The following is a 19,242-nucleotide window of genomic DNA, read 5'->3' as shown; positions in this document are numbered from 1 at the left end:
GCAATTAGCATACTTGACAGAGAGCTGTAAAGAATGGCTGGCAGGCATCCCTGGCATAGGCCTCAAGGATGATGTGTAGCAGAGTATATAACATGGCAACAACAGCAAAACACAGGCTTTGGTCTAGGGATGCACAACTTTTACTCTGCCCATCCCCATCAGTTTGGTGTTACTGGACACAAATGACACCGATATATTCCGAGGTCGAACATGTGAGGCACAAAAACATGTCGTCTTAGCCCTCCGTCCTGTTTTAGCCTGGTATTGAGCGGACGTGTGATACCAGTATTGGTATTGACGCGTCCCAAATCAGTGTAATTGGACTAAGTGAAAGTGCACATAGACTGGGGGCCTTGGACGCCCATCTTCAGCGACCTTCTTCGTTCCACGGCTGATGTACTTTAATATCAGACTGCAGCCAAGTGCCAGTCATGGAGACCGCAAGTTTAATTTCACAAATGAGGACAAAGTAGCGAGGTGAGACTGAGGGATTGCGTAGGGGAAGGTTGCAGCTACTAGTATTACACTGATATATGGGTTTGTTTTTGTTAGATTACATATTTACTGTAGAATTGATCAGTACTACACTGGTTGTCTGAATTGGTTCTGCACACAAGTATGCATGAATACATGTTTTATTATTAGTAGTAGTAGCAGTAGTATTATCCTGCATTTCAATGGAGAGTTTTAGTGTCCCATGATGGTCTAAATGTCGTTTCAAAGGCTTTTCCACCCTGATGAGAATAGAATTCTGGGGGAAACATTGAATACTTTAGAAAATACTTTACTTTAGAAAAGTATGTAGGTATGTTTAAGATTTAGGAATACTTCAGGAAAACTTTTAACATGAAAATTGTGAAATTTAAAAATACTGATGATCAGCTAGTGGCAGTTTCAATCCAAAAATTTAGGGATCAGCCTTCAAAAACCCCTGTTGGTCGAACCCCAGCAGCTGCAGTAAGGACAAGAGAAAAAATCGAATAAATCTGCCGTACGTCTCACCAATGTCCAATACATGTGCTGCCATCAATAATAATAACCACACGTCATCGCCCAGAGCCTCTTGTTTTTAAGAGGGGATCCGAGGCTGTCGTCCTCCCTGGGCGCTCTCTGAACTCGACTGTCACGTCAACAGCGATGTGGCATGGGTGGCTGTGGCTGCACGTGCCGCTCTCGCATGCTGGCTGGCACCCGTGGGCCTCTGGCACTCTCTGACAACAACCCTGGCGGGGGGGGGGGGGGGGGGGGCGGGGGGCATCGGCCGAGACACAAAAAAAAAAGCCAGTTGATCTCAGCGCTGTAAAAACCAGCACACACTGCCACCCTGCATCACCAGCAACATCAACCACTTTGTTTGTGTTTGCGATTAAAGCTGCACTAGGCAAGGCTTTTATGCAAAAACATACCCGTGGGGCCGCAGCAGAGAAGAGCGTCCCATCCCCACTAATTGAGATGCTGTCGCCATATTTACCCAAATTAAATTCCGGTGTCGGGTTATGGTCACTCTCCACCGCAGAAGTGTCAAATCGAAACTGAGGCATGAAATCCAAACTGTCTCCTAAACAGAAGTGAGCGGGGCTCCGTCCAGAAAAAACTGGACTAAATCTTTCTCCTCTCTTTGGTATCTTTTGGCATAAAGCATCACAGACCGGCCGGGTCATTAAACGTGAGCGTGCTGTGCGCCGTTTACAGATGTCACATAATAATCATGTTGAAGTTCAGATTTTTCAAACAGTTGCCTCTCGCTGCCATTTGGAGCCACCAGTGTGCGAAGTTGCCTAATGCAATGTCAGTAGAGAAATCAGCAAAACTCTTCTGACTAGAATTTGTCCAAATCGATAGTACAGACTTGCCTCAATAGACAGGAGGGTGGTCTGTCCTGTTGACAAGCAATAGAGAGAAGGCTATTTCCATTTCTGGCTATTGAAGTTCAACATTTCCAAACAGTTACCTCTCACTGCCATTCGGAGCCGCCAACGTGCGAAGTCGCCTAATGTCGCATTTTCAGTGAAAAAACGTAATTGACAGTCCCCATTGAACTGCAATTCACCCTCTTACAGCCTCTCCATCTGGCAATCAGCAGAATGAGCTCTTCAGACGGTTAATGTCCGACAAAACCATTTCAGATGGAGCTACACGTCGCACTCATTTCCTAGGACAGACGAAATTCCACGCACTAATTATGAGGGGAGAACGAAGCACCTGATTCCGCTGTGCGTCTTATATACTAAAAAGGTCGCCGATCTGCGGATTGAATGGATGCTCGGGGAATGACAAAAAAGCTTTTGTCTCCAAAGAGGAGCCATCCCATCTCACCTACTGTTCCTCTCCCTTCTAATCAGTATGGAGAGGCTTCCAGCAGGAGAGATGACATTGAAAATCCACAGTCCTCTCCCATAGAGCCAGGTCAGAGGCAACGGGGGGTGGGGGGGGCTGTAAGCTCCAGCCTATTGAGTTATGCTGCCACCCCCCGCCTGCCCCTTGCCAGGCCGGGCTGCTGGGAAAATGGGCATGGAGTGGGGGGGGATTGAGGTCAGAACAGTCTAACACAGCCAGCTCCGTCTTAGAGGAATAGGTCCCCTCTGTTCCCCATTATCATCATCCGTCCTCTACACGTCTGGAAAACATGTCCGTCTGATGTTTTTTTTATTCCTTGAGAGCCGAGCCGGGGAAAGCCTTGACTGACACGTTTTAATAGCGGAAAGATGAAAGTAGCCACGGCAAATGGCAGCCGACCATAGGTCACGGTAAAGGGCAATGGGCTTTACAGAAGCACCGACTCGGACGAAACTCGTATAGGTCACTGGTCAATACAGAGGAATAATGAATGACTAGCATTTAGCCCCGCAAAATGGTTATTTCCATCCTTAAAGTGGCAAGGCCCCAAATCAATGGGAATTGAATTGGCTGCTGGGTGGGAAAATTATAAGTGACAGGTGGCAGATAGCCATTTATCTTGCTGCAGCGATCCACATTTCATATGTGAACAACACTTTTTTTTCTTCCGCCCTCAAAAGCAATTTTACGGTAGACTGCAGATGCAGAGAATAGTTTGATAAAAACTCAACGAAAGAGAGCACGTGTGTGTATGTGTTGTTAGGGGGTGGGGGGGTAATGCATTATTTGGTAGCTCGGTGCATTGCTACGGTAAACAGGGACTTTGCAAAGTGTAGGCGGACTCTCTCAGTGACAACAGTGCAGGATGGAAGTTGTAATGGCGACTGGATCGCTTCTCCACTTTGCTTCTGGAAGACTCTATCAGGCTCCGGGGGGAAGGAGAGGGAAGTGTTGTTAGTACAAAGTAATAATTACTTCAACCTAGGCTTAGACCGTTATATGTATCGGACCAATATTGGCGTTTTATTACATATTGGATATCAGCCAGTCAGTGTCGTCTACCTCTGATATGATGGAGGTTCCTCCCTGTTTTACTGTCCCATGATGGACTAAATGCCATTTCATGAGCTTTTGACAAGAATAAAATTGACAAAAAAGCACTGAATACCTGTTATTTGTGGAATTTTCTGGTATGAAAAATGTCCAAATGAAACTGAATCTCGACACAATATATTGGCTATTGGCAGCATCAATACGAAAATATCAAAATATCTTCAATCACCCATATCGGTCGAACCCTGCTTGAAATCCACCACCAATTTACCTATCTGCCTCTGGGCTCTTTAATGGAGGAAACTGCCTTAGATGGGAGATCAGGATAAGCTGATCGGTAGCGTGGGCTACTGACGATGCAGCTGATTTTACAGGTAAAACGTTCACCTGATTACTGATTACACAGGCAGCCTTTGCTCCTTGGCATCTAAAAGATAAAGATAAGCCCGACGGAGACTGTTCAGAGGGTCAGCGATAAAAGACTGAGCAACAAAGGCCTGCACCTCTGGGACTCCAGAATCAAAATGGGCGAAGGGGGGGGGGGGACAGCATCATCTGTCTTAACACATAGTGACGTGAAGCATGATTTCCGAGATGAAAAAAAGCCGTGGAGGGAGGACAGATGATAGGAAGTCGGGTGATTCAACCGACAGTGACGGCAGAGAGCAGGCAAGCTGCGATGATGCCGGGGGTCAAAGTACCTTCATATATTACGTCAAATATAAAACGACAAATTGAGTTCAATAACAAGTACCAGTGCTGCTTCTCCCTTCCTCAAAACGCATTTTAAAGTGTTCATTCACTAGTTTGTCTTTCATTTGCTGACCCCAGAGCATTTGGAAAAGTGGGGTAACTGCTTTACCTCAAATACCTTTTTACCCCGAGTTCAGGGGGATAACATAATATTTATAGGCTGATTTAAAGTAATAACCCTAACCCTAACCAGCTCTCTATCTGATTGATATAACACAATATTGATTCAACCTATAGCCAGTTCAAGAAATCTTTTACATTTGCTGTTCTAAACTCCTGGTGTCTGGTAGGTCTTTCCTGGGAAAAATCCTCTGCCGCACAAGAAGTGATGCGTTTTATTTTCTCGGTTTGTTTGGAATCAATAGAAGAAGAACTGGGTAGTTAGCATGAGCAGCGGTAGCCACCGTGGCTGAACAGACAAAGAAGAGAGCGCCACCTAGAGAAACTCAAACTTCGCCGACAGAAAATCCAAGGAAAAAGACGTCACAGTCCCGCCCACACTGTTTGATTGACAGGCGATCTCTAAGAGAAGTGGCTTGAGGCTACAGTGAATAAAAAAAACAGGGAGGTGTTGCTGCCCCCCCCCCCCCCCATACCCCAGGCTTCACTTTTCCTTACATTTTGTATCCCCGGGTTGATGTGAGAACAGATAGATTATAGGGATGACAGGAACGGAGTGCAAACACAGTTCATACATCCATGAGGACAGATGCCTCGGCGCGTGTTTTACATTCTGCCCTTCTTGGTCGGGGAACATTTCTGTTCCCCACTCACTCAACCGTACAAACGGGTGTTCGAGGCCCTTTGTGCACATCTGGAAGGCACTTTGGCTGAATGTCAATGTATGCTGTCCTGTGGGCAGGGATGTAGCGGAGGGTGAACCCACCTACACTCACTTTACTTTGATTCTTAGGGAGGGTTAGACAGATATATGGGTTTGCCGATATTGGCCTTGTATTAAATATTGGATATCGGTCAGTCAGTGTCGTCCACCTCTGATATGATGGAGGTTCCCATGACCACAGCTACAGAAAAACAGTCTGGAAAACCTGACATGACATTTGATTTTCTCTGCCTATTAAATGTTTTCATTGAATTGTTCTAGGCCTGGACCGACATTCAATAATATCAAATATCGAGATGTTTTCTGCGGTATTGTAAAATCAAAATATCTAGGCTATTACTACTACTACTACAACTAATAATAATAATAATAAATATTAATAGCCTAGAAATCTGATGTAACTTAGAGGAAATAAAATAAAAAATACCACAAAAAAACAACATAGAACATAAAGCGATATTAAATTTTGGATATTGCCCAAGCCTAAATTGTTCAATTATGTTTTTTGTAAATTAATTCTTCATTTAAAGGCCTAATGAATCCCAGAGTTCTCCTACCATTGAATATGTGTGGTGGGTCGCCCTGCTTTAAAGAGCTGCCAACCCTTTCAATGTATGAAATCTTGAATCTTTTCAATGTTTCAGGTTTCAATGGAGAGTTTTAGTGTCCCATGATGATTTAAATGCTGTTTCAGAGGCTTTTCCACCCTGATGCAAATATAATTCTGGGGGAAAACACTGAATACTTACAAATATTGAATACTGGCACAATATATCAGCAATTGGCGACTAAGGTCTGACAGTATCGGTATAGGCCTTAAAAAACCCATATTGGTTGAGCTCTACGGTTTACTAGAGTTGGGATGATATATCAAAATTCAATACAAAAATGTGACAATAGCCTATATATTGTGGGCCAGAAAAATGAATCTCGATATTAGCTAGCTCCATTTTATTCTGCTGTAGGCCTAGTAATCACAAATGAGACGCTTGACCATCACAATTTCACAAGCTCTCCATCCAAATTATGTTATTTGCACTTTGTAATGACATTTCTACATTTCTGAATTGTTATTTACGATTTAAGATTTGTGTCTCAGAAATAAACATAATTCTGCACAGTCAGACTTTGTTGTCATTGAATTTTTATTTATTAGCCTTGCATTGTATTGTGGTTGCATCGAATCGTGAACCCCATATGTGTATCGAATCATATCGTGAGATAAGCCTATCGTCCCATCCCTACTGTTTACCCACCTTTTTCGGGCTGGCATGACTATATATGATGTCAAATAATAGGAGTCATCATAGTAGGCTAAGCAGTGTCAAACTGATGTAGGCCTAAGTCGTATGAGGATATAGGGTCTTTTAAGGGGAGGGGAGGGGAGGGGGGCATAAATTGATGCCTTTCTGTTAATAGAATAGGTTTTAGTTGATACTGGCGGTTGTTGATCAGAGACTGAAGGTCACAGTTCACCCACCTTTTAATAAACCCACCACCACCGCTGCCTATGAGCCTGTAGCATATAGGAGAGCTGCCACAACATAATGTTCACCCGAGCTCATTGTTGGAGGCCTGCAATTAAATTTGAACAGCTGACAGGGTTTACACAATGCTGTTGATTCAGTCCAGCCCGTTTGGAGGTGACAGGTAGGCCAACTGTGGGTGACTGTAGCCTACTGTCGGCCTGTGCCTAAAAATGTGCGACAGTTATGTCAGACCTTAGGATGCGTGCAGGTGATGCCTAGGAATAGTTGCAGTTGCTAAATTGGATCACCTGAGGATTTGTTATTGCTGTTTTTGCCGCTCGTGCTGTTGCTGCTGTTATTTTGAATTTCGGATAATTTCAGTGCAGATGAAGCCCCGTTGATTCTTCCCAACACGCCTATAAATGAGGCTCTATTACAACCAGCGGGTATCAGCAGCATTGTGGAAAGCTGGTCGATATGTTCCGAGAGCACCGTTTGATCTCCTACCTGTGGAGTAGAGCAGGTTAGACAGTATGTGCGCAACGATGGAGCGGATCACTCACCAACTGGTTCACGCGCTTGCCAAGGAAAAACCAAGGAGTCCAAAGTTGCAGCTACCCGCCGGCCACCATCTTCTCCAAGGACGCGAAGAAGAAGAAGCTGCGGAGTGTCAGGGAGTCCGTCTGGTGAAACACAGCGAGCTGGCTCATTACAGCTGACACTGGCGGCTCCCGGGCATGGTGGCTTCAGTATAGAGGCGAGCCCGCACCGACGCTCCCCGTTCACTTCAATGTGCGTTCACGCTCAGGGAGGAGCGTCAAGTCCGACAGAGCTAGCCGGGCTGTTACAGGAAATTAGGTGTTTTTGCCTTCAAAATAAAAGCGTAGGATTTGTCTGTTTTAAGTGCATGTGAGATAAGAAAATGTAAAAATGTAAGATTAGATTGAACTATAATGATGTCCGTGGGCAAACTGGATAATTGCAGCAGCAGTAAGAAATAAGTTACAGCAAAGAAAAAAAATATTATATAGGCCTAAATAAGAATGTAACAATGTATTAGAAATAAAAGAATGGAAATTATGAAATGAAGAGGGTGTTGGTAGGGTGCACAAAACAGGAGTAAAACAAATAGTAATTTTTTTTTTTTTTTTTAAGTGAATAGGCTATGTGACATATGACAATATACAAAAATATGAAATATATGCAGTAGGAAAATAAATTACAACTTTAAAATGTATATGTATATATATATATATATATATATATATATATATATATATATATATATATATATATATATAAACACACACACATTTATACATACATATACATTCTGTAGGATCTATCTAGGATCTATCTATAGCCTATAAGAATTCTGTCACTGCTATGGATTAAAATTGACTTTCCTTTTTTTTTTTTTTTTTTAAGATAAATACATAGCAGGCCTACACATCCATATTCATTTCCTGGTGTTATTTGTGTTTAAGTCATCTAAATGTTTATTTTTTGCCTTAAATTTAAATCCATAAGGCATGCTTTCATCAGGAAATACCATGCAGCATAATACAGTATAATCCTTTAGTAGCCTGTCGATTTCCGCTAAAGTTTCACTACTCCACTAGTTCAAAAATAGGCTACTTTATAACAAATGTTATTGTTCTGTACACCCAAGAGTTTATTGATATTATTATTATTATTAGTAGTAGTAGTAGTAGCAGCAGTAGGCTAGTAGTAGTAGTAGAACTGTAATAATAGTAGTAGTAGTTGCAGTGGTGGTAGTAGTATTGTCAAGTGACACATTTTACGCTTTTATTTTGAAGGCAGAATCGTACAACTTCCTGTGTTATTCTTGCTAACTCTGGCTGTCTTGTCGCCGCTACTGACAGGTTTGTACCATTACCGTGTTAGTGAGGGGTGCACCACATCCATACACTCAAAATATTCAGAAATGAGCTCTCCTTTTTATCATTTTATCGAACGCAATCGCTCAGTTAGTAAGACCTACGTCATACAAATCAATAATTGCATTTATATTAAAGAACAAAACACAGGACTATGACACATTACGCGTACTGTCACCTGAAAATAGTCGCAGCGTTGCCCAGTGTTGAAGTGTTTCCATCAAGGAGAGGGAGCTCGAGGCGTGTCAATCAACAGGCTGTTTTACCTAGGCTGGTCTTCTGTGCATATATTCATGAATTATTTTATGTTTATTTGATATCAGCCATCAATAGTTCGTTTCAAGTGACGAATACTACTACTACAACTACTTCTACACGGCTGTACATGCGTTTTAAGACGCCATAACGTACATAAGGTCACTATAAACTCATATTATAAGAGCATTATGGGAATATTATGGTGATACTATAGGAGAAATACCATATCATACCTGTATGATAAGGTCACTGTAAACTCACTATTGAGTACCACAAACACACTATGAATATTATAGGAATATCATAATAGGATAAGGTTTCTATAAACTCATCTGTTTGTTATCAGAGTCCCTAGAGGAATATTATAGAAATACAGTGATTTTTTTTCTCTAGGGATGAACATCTGGTGTGACATTGTCATAACACTGTCATAAAAACTATTATCACCTGATTCATGTATTTAGGATATGAGATCTATGAAGAGATGCGGCACTTTATAGGATGGAGGAAAATGGAGGTGCAGAATCTGAATGTTATTATTCAAAGGTGAGCAGCAGCTCAGTGTGTCTGAAGGGCAGACAGCGGCAGATGGAGGTACCTGCCCCCTGCTGCTTTATACGCAACGTCTGACCTTCCACTGTCACACCTTCACTGCTACAATATTCCTATAGGGACTTACAGTGTCTCTGTGGTAGCCTCAATAGTGAGTTTATAGTGACTCTATTGTACCTTATGGTATTTTTATCTATGGTATTTCTATAATATTCCAATAACATTCCTATAGTGACTTATAGTGTGTCTGTGGTACTCAATAGCGACCCTATTTCAGTTAATGGCGTTTTTATCTCCTATGGTATTCCTATAATATTCCTACAGTGTGTCTGTGGTACTCAAGAGGGAGAGTGACTTTGTTGTACCTTATGGTATTTTTATCTATGGTATTCCTATAATATTCCAATAACATTCCTATAGTGACTTACAGTGTGTCTGTGGTACTCAACAGTGACCCTACTGCAGTTTATGGTGCTTTTATCTGTTATGGTATCACTATAATACTCCTATAATAGATGAAATATCCTATGAAATACATATTCCTATATACTATATCATAATTGTTTTAGTCATTTTGCATATCTACACATACATAGTGACTACACATACTGTATGCACTTGACACTGTTAACAATCACATGAGTTTATGATCTTACTCTATTATGATATTCCTATAATATTCATATGAGGACTCATAGTGTGTCTGTAGTACTAGTAATAGTGAGATTATAGTGGATTTATTGGACTTTATGATGGGTTTTTAAATAGGATTCTGACCACTTTCTCTGCTTACAGAATCCTAGAATGGAATAGAATAGAATAGATTAAAGCCATTCCCGTGCAAACAATAGCACAGATATAAATGTGGAAATAGAATTTTCTTCTGTCCATAAATCAATAAGGTTTAACTTTTTTTTGGACTGGGTGTTTATGATAATGTCCATGCTTCTGTTCCTCTGGCATTCTAGTCTTTGTCTTCCTATTTCCCGCTTTTCCCATAAGTATCCACAGAAAGTGAAGTCATCTGGTGCCTCTGCCCTCATTTCAAGGCAAGCAGCATGTGTGAATCACCGAGCATGAATATGTATTACTTATGCAGACCTTACAATTGGCAACAACATATCCATAATACATCCTGTAGAGGGTTATGCACTTCCTGGCATAGAATACAGTACAGAGCCCAGTTTACATGTATACATTTAGAAGCAGGCTTATATGATTGAAATATCACAGAAAAACTATAAGTCACTATATTATATAGGAATGTCCTATTAGAATATTTATGATATTTAATCTGTATTAGAAAAAAATATAGATGCTAAAAATACCATAAAGTACGAGGACACGACCCTATGGGAACATTATAGGGATATTATTATATTTAATAATAATAATGATATTTAATATTATATACATATATTCATAGGGTATAATACCTAATAAAGTTGCCTTAATTTTGTCCCCATCAAGCCTTGTTTTCCTTTAACAACTGGCAATAATAAAACCAGATAATTGCCTATGCGTCCCGTGAAAGGTTGTTAGTGGTCAAAAGTGTTTGTGTTTATGTGTGATGAAATAAGAGCATGCCTTCTCTTTCGCACATTAACACCCGATTGGTCAGAAATTTGGAGTGACGTCTCTCTGAGCCAATCATATTTAGGGTGTTGGATTACGGAACCCAAAAGGAAGAATCGAGGAACACCCAAGGAGGTTTGAGCTCGCAGATGCGTCAGTCTCAAAGAGTCAGACTAGCCACAACAATAGTGGAAGATTAGTGATTTTGCCTTCAAAATAAAAGTACAAAATGAATATATTCATATATATATATATGTATATATATATATATATATATAAAATATATATTCATAAAGATTGGGGTGTCCACGACAGTAAAACCCTATATGCGGAGTGAAACTGTAGTTGATAAATAGACACAAATTATAATAAGGGTTTTATTTTGCAAAAACTCTGACCGGATGTCCGGCTTTTTATTCTTCCTAGCTTGACACTGAGTCCGAAGAAAGTCTTGAGTTGCTTCCCGAACTTTTCAAGTTGTGTTTTTCTTACTTTTATCGGGATTGGGAGTTAAAACAAAATGGGAGCTTGTATGGCATTGTGTTCACTTGCCAGCTGTGTAAGTATAAATAAACCAAGAGTCATACTGTAGCGTGTCGTAGGCAAGGGCGGATATTTCATTTCACTGTTGGGGGGGGGACAATAAACAGAAAAATTTCTCAAGAGCAATTCCTGAAGGGGACACCAAAGGTGCCGTCAAAAGTACTGTTCTATTAAATGTATATAGAGGTCCATTATGAAACATTTCCATAAGCACTTCATTCCTTTCTTATGAAGATTTTATCAAATTGCCTTTGATATTACTGGGGTCTTTCTACTTGGCGTTTCGGTGCACTGAAAAATGATCGGATGTCTGTTTTTCTTTTCTCTGCCATTTTAACTGACCTGGCTGGCTGACAAATAGACACACACACACACACACACACACACACACACACACACACACACACACACACAGCATGCAGGTTATTTACAGTAGTAGGTGAGATGCAACACCCATTAACTGAACTAAAGCTAATATATGCCTAATTAGATTTAGTTTTCCCGAAAAAGCAGATCTCTAATGTTTTGCTGTCAATGTGTAAAAGTCCAGAACGCTATGAAGCCTGCCAGAAACTTACTTATATTTAACATAATGTTTGTTGTAATTATGTCTTTTTTATTAATTAAGTCTTCATTTATTTCCAAAATTATGAACAAAATAACATAGTGGCAGCCATTTTACATGCAGTAAGAAAAAAAGAATATACTTAGAACCTAATTACATAGGGTAAGTTAATCTTAAATATTATATTATAGAAATATTACTGTTACCATCTACAAAAGATAAAGTATTTTGGTATGAAATCCCGCATTTTAATTTAACCAACTATCCTGTATCATAAATACATGTCTGGCATTTGTAACAAACCAAACCGCTTGAAAATCGGTCGAAAATTCAGCGAGTTATGAGGATTTTAATTGTGGACAGACCTCCTGCCTCCATACACACACATGCATTAGGAGACGCGGCTCCGTACCAACACGCTGACGCACAAGATTCAACCGCGAGGTAACGGAACAAAATGTAGTCTGGTTACAGTTGTGAATGTGTTTTATTCTATTGAGTGATAGAAGTAAAGAAAAATGTCTGACACATCCTTTGTTTTAAGTTAACCTCAGCTACTTACTGGAGGTCTGCCACCACTGACACACTTCCAGAGATTTTTCCAGAGAGAAAATTTCAGCTTTTAGAACTGACACTGCCGCTACCGCCCGTCGCGGTGTATTTTTAGCAGAAGACAATGGTGGGAAAGCTGCGACTCAACTCTTTAAAGTTGGAATTTTGCTGAAAGAAGTACTGCCTTGTGTATTAAATGTATGCCGAATTGAAGAGTGGATCCTAACGATTCGTAAAATGTCTTATTGATAATCGTACACACCTTGTAGAAAGGTGTGTACGTTTGCCAATAAGCAAGGCAGCAACGAATTCCCAGATTTCTGAATGGAGTTTGGCGTGGAGTCCCTCCACTCAAGAGAAGGGAACGTATCGGGGCTACCATATGTTTTGTCTGATAACTTTTTTTTTACAGACGTCATATGGCAGAGTTCGTCTCTGTAGACCAATTAATCTTTTATGACTGACAAACTGTATGTCTGATAGGTCTATATTACACATATTCAATGTATCTCGAAAAGCCATTATTTCCGGGTTTGACTTAGTGCGTCACTGTGTTTTGTCCTTAATTGACCATCATAATCATTCTTATACTTTACTATACGTTATTTAATTTCTTTGTAATCCACTTGACTTTATTTTAAATCGAACAAATATGAAATAAAGAGCAGAACAATTTCAGGAACAGCTTTTCCCTTCCCTAAGGAAAAATCACTATAATATTGCAAAAATATTGCCATAGGGAAATATACTCATTAGTGAGTTTATAGTGACCATATAGTACATTACAGTATTTTTTAATCTCCTATGGCATCACTATAATTTTCCTCTAATTTGGGACTTACTTTTAGTGTGGCTGTGATATTTGTATAGTAACCTAGAATTTATTATAGGATTAGTTAATTTTTGTAAGGGTTGCTTCTTGTCAAGGCAGCCAGCGTAACGTTTTGCAGGGGATAAGTCCGGTGCAGGCCTGTTAGTTTACTCTCTGAACCGTGGAAGCTGGATTCCCCCTCGTCACGGCCGCAGTGTTTACACCCAAGGCTTGTGTTGTATACTTGTATTTAGTGAAGGCTGGCTGATCTTAGCTACCGTCTCTGCCTCAGTGGCTCCCACACCTCTCTGAGCCGTCTGCCTGCCTGCATCATGGAGGAATCCTCTGTGATCAATGCTGGATAAGACCAAGAGAGAGAGAGAGATTTGTTATGATGGCAGCCCCAATCACATGGCTGATTACTGCCAGTGGAAATCATCATCTGTCTCTGCTCGTCTGGGAGGAAACCGAAGATGACACCATTTTGTTTTTGTCTGGCATCCGCAGTCGGTGCAAGCCATGCATGCATTACCCTGATTATCCCGCACCCCAGAGCCCCTTTTTCCCTGAGTTTCATAAAGCATGAATCCTTGTGTAACTCTCTCCTCGTCCGCCTTGTCCCTCTCCAGGCGTCGTGTCTGTGCGGCTCGGCCCCCTGCCTCCTGTCGGCATGCTGTCCCTCGACGTACAACTCCACCGTGAGCCGGCTGGCCTTCTCCTTCCTCCTGCTGCTGGGGACGGTGGTGTCGGTCATCATGATTCTCCCAGGCATGGAGACGCACCTAAAAAAGGTAGTTCAGATCGGATGTGGTGAAACTTTAATGATGCTTGTGGGGGAAATTGGGCCTTTGCAGCAGCAAACAGTAATAGGATACAGCAAGGAAAAGAGGATATAAAGAAGCATAGAGCAAAAGGAGGGTAATGAACATGCTTAATCATCAATTCCACACATATTAAGTAGAAAATGTGCAAAAAAGTCTGGATTCCAGCATTTGACAGGATGTACCGAATAGCAGGAGAACTTACTGAGACATAAGACAATGTGTGAATTCTTAAATATGATAAAAAAAAAAAATAAATATATATATATATATATATATATATATATATATATATGCCACATGCAGTATAACAATGAGAGGAATATGAGGTGATGAGAAAAGACAATTACAAGAGATTTACAAGACAATTAAAAGAGAATTATATTATTTCCAAAGTGGCATTTTTTCTGGAATGAAGAAAACTGACAGTTGGGTTGACCGCTGTGCATCTTTGAAATAATAGCTTTTGAAAGGGTTTCATAAGGTCCAAGGGTCATAACTTTGTCCTAACCCACAGAGTATCACTGTGTTATGATTAATTTCAAATGAAAAACATGAGTAGGCTATCACCAAAATTGGTGTTACAAGGTTTTCGCCCAGCAACAGAGATACCCTACACCAGTTGGACAGGATGAATGGATTATGTTGTTATTATTTATTCCACCAGGGAGTCCCATTGAGATCGAGGGTCTCTTTTTCAAGATACTCTAAACCCGTTCTGTCTTCTGACCTATTATTTTGCCCTGTTGTGCTTTCACATGATCAGATTCCAGGCTTCTGTGTGGGCGGCACCTCCATACCCGGCATCGAGAACAAGGTGAACTGTGACGTCATCGTCGGCTACAAGTCCGTGTACCGCATGTGCTTCGCCATGGCCTGCTTCTTCTTCCTCTTCTCCGTCATCATGATCCGAGTGCGCAGCAGCAAAGACCCCCGAGCCTCCATCCAAAACGGGTTGGTACTGCACTGTACACACTGCGGCTTCCAGTGCCGTGCCTCTGTTCAGTGAGGGCATGGCGCACTCTGGTGACCAGACGTGCGCACTGCACCTCCACGATTGTGTTCACTTGTGTTTTGTCTTTGGGGGGGAAAAACATGGTTGGTCATGGTTGTTTTGGATGTGCTCCGAATAGCTTCGCTTTTGTCTTCCCAGCTTCTGGTTCTTCAAGTTGCTTATACTGGTTGGTATAACTGTGGGAGCTTTCTTCATTCCAGATGGGACCTTTAATACAGGTATGAAGCGCATTTGATCTTGTAGTTTTATCATTATGAGGGAGAGCAATGAATGTATTTGGAATCATAACTAAAGAGAAATCACATCAGGAGCATTCAGGACCAATGTTCCCTCTAAGCTTATAGCTTGGTGACCTACGTCTATTAATGTGTCACGTTGACCAAATACTAAAGAATTGTCCGTCACCATTGCTCCACTTTGTCCCCTGAAATGTAGTCGATGTATAAGCTTTGGTGGCTTTGTTAAATGTTTTGGTGGCAAAATGATATTGGATACAGGGATTTTGCACTTTCTGTCTTGTCCCAGTGTGGTACTACTTCGGCGTGGTGGGCTCGTTCATCTTCATCATTATCCAGCTCATCCTCCTGGTGGACTTCGCCCACTCCTGGAACCAGTCTTGGCTGGAGAAGGCCGAGGATGGAAACTCAAAGTGCTGGTTCGCAGGTAGACTACACCGACACAGCCAGCACACTCTCCATGTATACCAATAAACCTTCAAGTGCAAGTTCAGACTAGGGTTCGACCAGTATTTGTTTTTGAAGGCCGATACTGATGTTTTTGGATTGAAGCTATTATGGACCAATAATCACTATCTTTAAATTTGACCAATTTCATGTCAAAGAATTCCAAAAATTCCACCAGACTTTCACTAGTCAGGGTAGAAAAACAGAAACAGAATTTATACCATGGGACACTAAAACTCTCCATTGAAACCCAGGATAATAATAATTATACTACTACTAATACAACATATTCATGCATACTTATGTGGAATCTGATCAAAATGTCTCCCATAGACAACCAGTGTTGTATTGATTAATTCTACAATAAATATGTAATCAATCAAACTGCATCATAACCGTCATTATGAGCAATAGACGACACTGGACTGGACCAGATTTTTAATAAAAAGTCCAGTATCCTAATGAACTAATCCTAGTCCAATCAAACTGGTAACATGTCATTTGCTCTCGTTTCTCTTGCAGCTCTCCTGTCCTTCACCTTTGTCCACTACGCCCTGGCCTTTGCTGCCGTGGTGCTTTTCTACGTGTTCTACACCCAACCTGACGACTGCACGGAGCACAAGGTCTTCATCAGCCTCAACCTCATATTCTGCATCATTGTCTCCATCGTGGCCATACTGCCCAAAGTCCAGGTGATGCACAGACTTTCTCATCCTCTTTTCAGTACCTCTACTCGTATTACTTAGGGTTACCAATATGGTTTCTGAAGGCTGATACCAATATTTTATTCAGTGTTTTTCCCCCAGATTTGTATTCTTGGCAGGATGGAAAAGCCTCTGAAACAGCATTTAGACCATGGGACACTAAAATAATAATACTAATATTCCTGCTTACTTGTGTGGAATCCTGTCAATCCTGTCTCATTAGATAGAATCAGTTCAGGTTAAGGTCTTCCCATAGACAACCATTGTAGTATTGATCAATTCTTTAATAGATGTGTAATCAAACAAACTGCATCTTATCCATCATATTGGAGGTGGATGATTCCTAGCACTATTCATTTTATTATCACTACTACACTACCTATGATCTATATTAGCAAGGATTTACCTAGCTGTGAACTCGTTATCTATGCGAGTGAGGATAAAAATGTTCTGATGATGACTTGTTTATTTTCCCATGTGCATCATGTCATCTCTCCGCAGGAGGCTCAGCCCAGCTCCGGTCTGCTCCAAGCCTCCCTCATCTCCCTCTACACCATGTACGTCACCTGGTCAGCCATGACCAACAACCCCAGTGAGTCCCATGATGCTGAGTCACCGCACAATTGCATTTGGTCCCTGAGTCAGCCTTAGCGACTTAGGGAAGGTGCAGCTGGAAACAAAGGAAACTCTGTGAACGCATTTTTGGGCCTAGACTCGTGTAATTGGTCGCCGAGCAACCTGCTTCATCCATTTCTGATTGGAATTGACCTGCTGTCATATCGTCAGCTGTTATCAATCAACATATTTTCTTTGTTCCCTGCTTCAGACCGTAAGTGTAACCCCAGCTTGTTGAGTTTGGTCGGCAGCAGTCCGACTCCAGCGCCCGGACCGGTCCCCACCCGCAATCCCGCCGAGGTCCAGTGGTGGGATGCGCAGGGCATCGTGGGATTGGTCATCTTCTTCTTCTGCACTCTCTACGCCAGGTATACCACAGTAATCGCCAAGTTGTCTTCCGTTTCATCGGTTCACATCGTCATGATTCGCCTTCACAGGGAGAATCATGACATATATCATATGCATTGTGATATTTTGTAGAAGCCTACAACCCGCAAATTCACTTCTTACGTTCACTGCTCCTTATGAAAAGATAGGATAGTAACACCCAGAGTTCTCGTCCCCTCGTCCCCCAACAGCATCCGGTCCTCCAACAACACCCAGGTGAACAAGCTGATGCAGACGGAGGAGGGCCAGGGTCTGACCGCCGACTACGAGGCGGCGGCGGGCGAGGACGGGGTCCGCCGTGCCGTGGACAACGAAGAGGACGGAGTCACGTACAGCTACTCCTTCTTCCACTTCAGCCTCTTCCTGGCCTCTCTGTACATCATGATGACCCTCACCAACTGGTACATGTAAGTGTCTCTTTTCTTTTTTCATTTTTTTTTTGGTGGTAAAAGAAATACAAGTCCAAATACATTTCAGAAAGCAGATAAAACACACCACTCACAGTGATTTTTAAAAATGGCAACGGATTTGGACCATTTGACCATTTTCATGCCCCAAAATTCCCCCAAAAATGACAAGTATCCAGTGTTTCCCTCCAGATTTTTACTCTTGTCAGGGTGCAAAGGCCTCTGAAACAGCATTTAGAGCATCATTGGACACTAAAACTCCACTGAAAGCCAGACTAATGAAATTCTTTTAGGTGTGTTAGCAGCTCCTTAAGTCATGTTCTTGTTCTCGGTCCCCCAGGCCGGACAGCGACTACCAGGCCATGCAGAGCAGCATGCCGGCCGTCTGGGTGAAGATCTGCTCCAGCTGGCTCGGCCTGGCCCTGTACCTCTGGACCCTGGTGGCCCCGCTGGTCCTCCCCGACAGAGAGTTCAGCTAAAACACCTAACCGGAGCTAAGAGCCTCTTGTTTATTTGCACCGAAAGACATTTTTTAAAATTAGAAATGGAATCGGTGATATGTTTTGTTGATAGCGCTCTTCGCCTCAGGTTACACATAAGCCAAATGTTGATTTTTATGGCTTTTGCAGAAACATAGGATTGTTTTGTTGAAGAAGCTTTAACTATTACATTCCATTTTTCACCTCACATCATTTAAAAAAACAAAAGAATTCTTAGAGCTACAAGATATTGAAATCGAGCGCACTACATGCCTTTTATATGAAGAAGATAAAATTCAACTTTAATGATCTCTGGGGAATTTCGGTGATTTTTGGTCTTTTTCCTCGACATTTAGATTGCATTCTTTAATCATCCTTTTTAAATCACACGTTTGATATTAAGCTCTCTTTTCTTGTGTTCTAGTTACGCATTGTTGTTGCACAGGGACTTTGCATTTTCCAGTTTTTATAACAAACTTGTACAAGTGCCTTTTTACAATTTGCACACTTATTCAGAGGGACCTTTTGTTATACCTTTGCTTGTGTTTTTTTATACGACTTTCCGGTTTCAGTGTATAGCCGCTTGTTGCATGTGTGGTTTATTTCAATATAACCAATAAAGTTGTCGTTCTCCGGCTTTCTGCGTTTCCTCTTCAAATCTATCCAGAAACAGCAAACACATTGTCATCAAGTCTGGCCAGCAGGGATTTCCAGCGGCTTGCCTGCCCTCCCTCCCTCTACTGGTCACATGATCCTGCTAAAAATGTGATTTATTGTGTTCTCTCTATGCAGGATTCCCCAATGCAACACACACACACACACACACACACATATTTGGCAAGTAATGTAGAGGGAATGTACTTTCCCCTATCACAAGATCAGCATGAGCAGGAGGGCTGAGCACAAAAACTTATATTC

At 41.5% G+C, this 19,242-nt stretch overlaps 1 protein-coding gene across 1 annotated transcript; it reads left to right on the top strand.

Annotated features, from left to right (window-relative positions):
- Nucleotides 1-11,170: 11,170 nt before the first annotated feature.
- On the top strand, nt 11,171-18,961 carry serinc2 (serine incorporator 2). Its single transcript, XM_071903508.2, has 10 exons — nt 11,171-11,301; nt 13,843-14,004; nt 14,801-14,988; nt 15,188-15,267; nt 15,575-15,712; nt 16,255-16,424; nt 16,938-17,028; nt 17,263-17,419; nt 17,630-17,845; nt 18,186-18,961. Exons 1-10 carry the CDS (start codon nt 11,263-11,265, stop codon nt 18,322-18,324), a joined length of 1,380 nt encoding a protein of 459 aa, XP_071759609.2. The 5' UTR covers nt 11,171-11,262; the 3' UTR covers nt 18,325-18,961.
- Nucleotides 18,962-19,242: the final 281 nt, after the last annotated feature.

Source organism: Centroberyx gerrardi, chromosome 19 (genome assembly GCF_048128805.1).
Source record: "Centroberyx gerrardi isolate f3 chromosome 19, fCenGer3.hap1.cur.20231027, whole genome shotgun sequence".
Lineage (NCBI taxonomy): Eukaryota > Metazoa > Chordata > Actinopteri > Beryciformes > Berycidae > Centroberyx > Centroberyx gerrardi.
This window is presented reverse-complemented; position numbering and strand designations above follow the sequence as displayed.

Excerpts from the sequence above, each read along its gene's own strand:
- serinc2 (XM_071903508.2), top strand. The coding sequence starts at position 11,263 with ATGGGAGCTTGTATGGCATTGTGTTCACTTGCCAGCTGT. Across the intron at positions 11,302-13,842 it reads TGTGTTCACTTGCCAGCTGT|GCGTCGTGTCTGTGCGGCTC; the intron begins GTAAGTATAAAT and ends GTCCCTCTCCAG. Across the intron at positions 14,989-15,187 it reads CGAGCCTCCATCCAAAACGG|CTTCTGGTTCTTCAAGTTGC; the intron begins GTTGGTACTGCA and ends TTGTCTTCCCAG.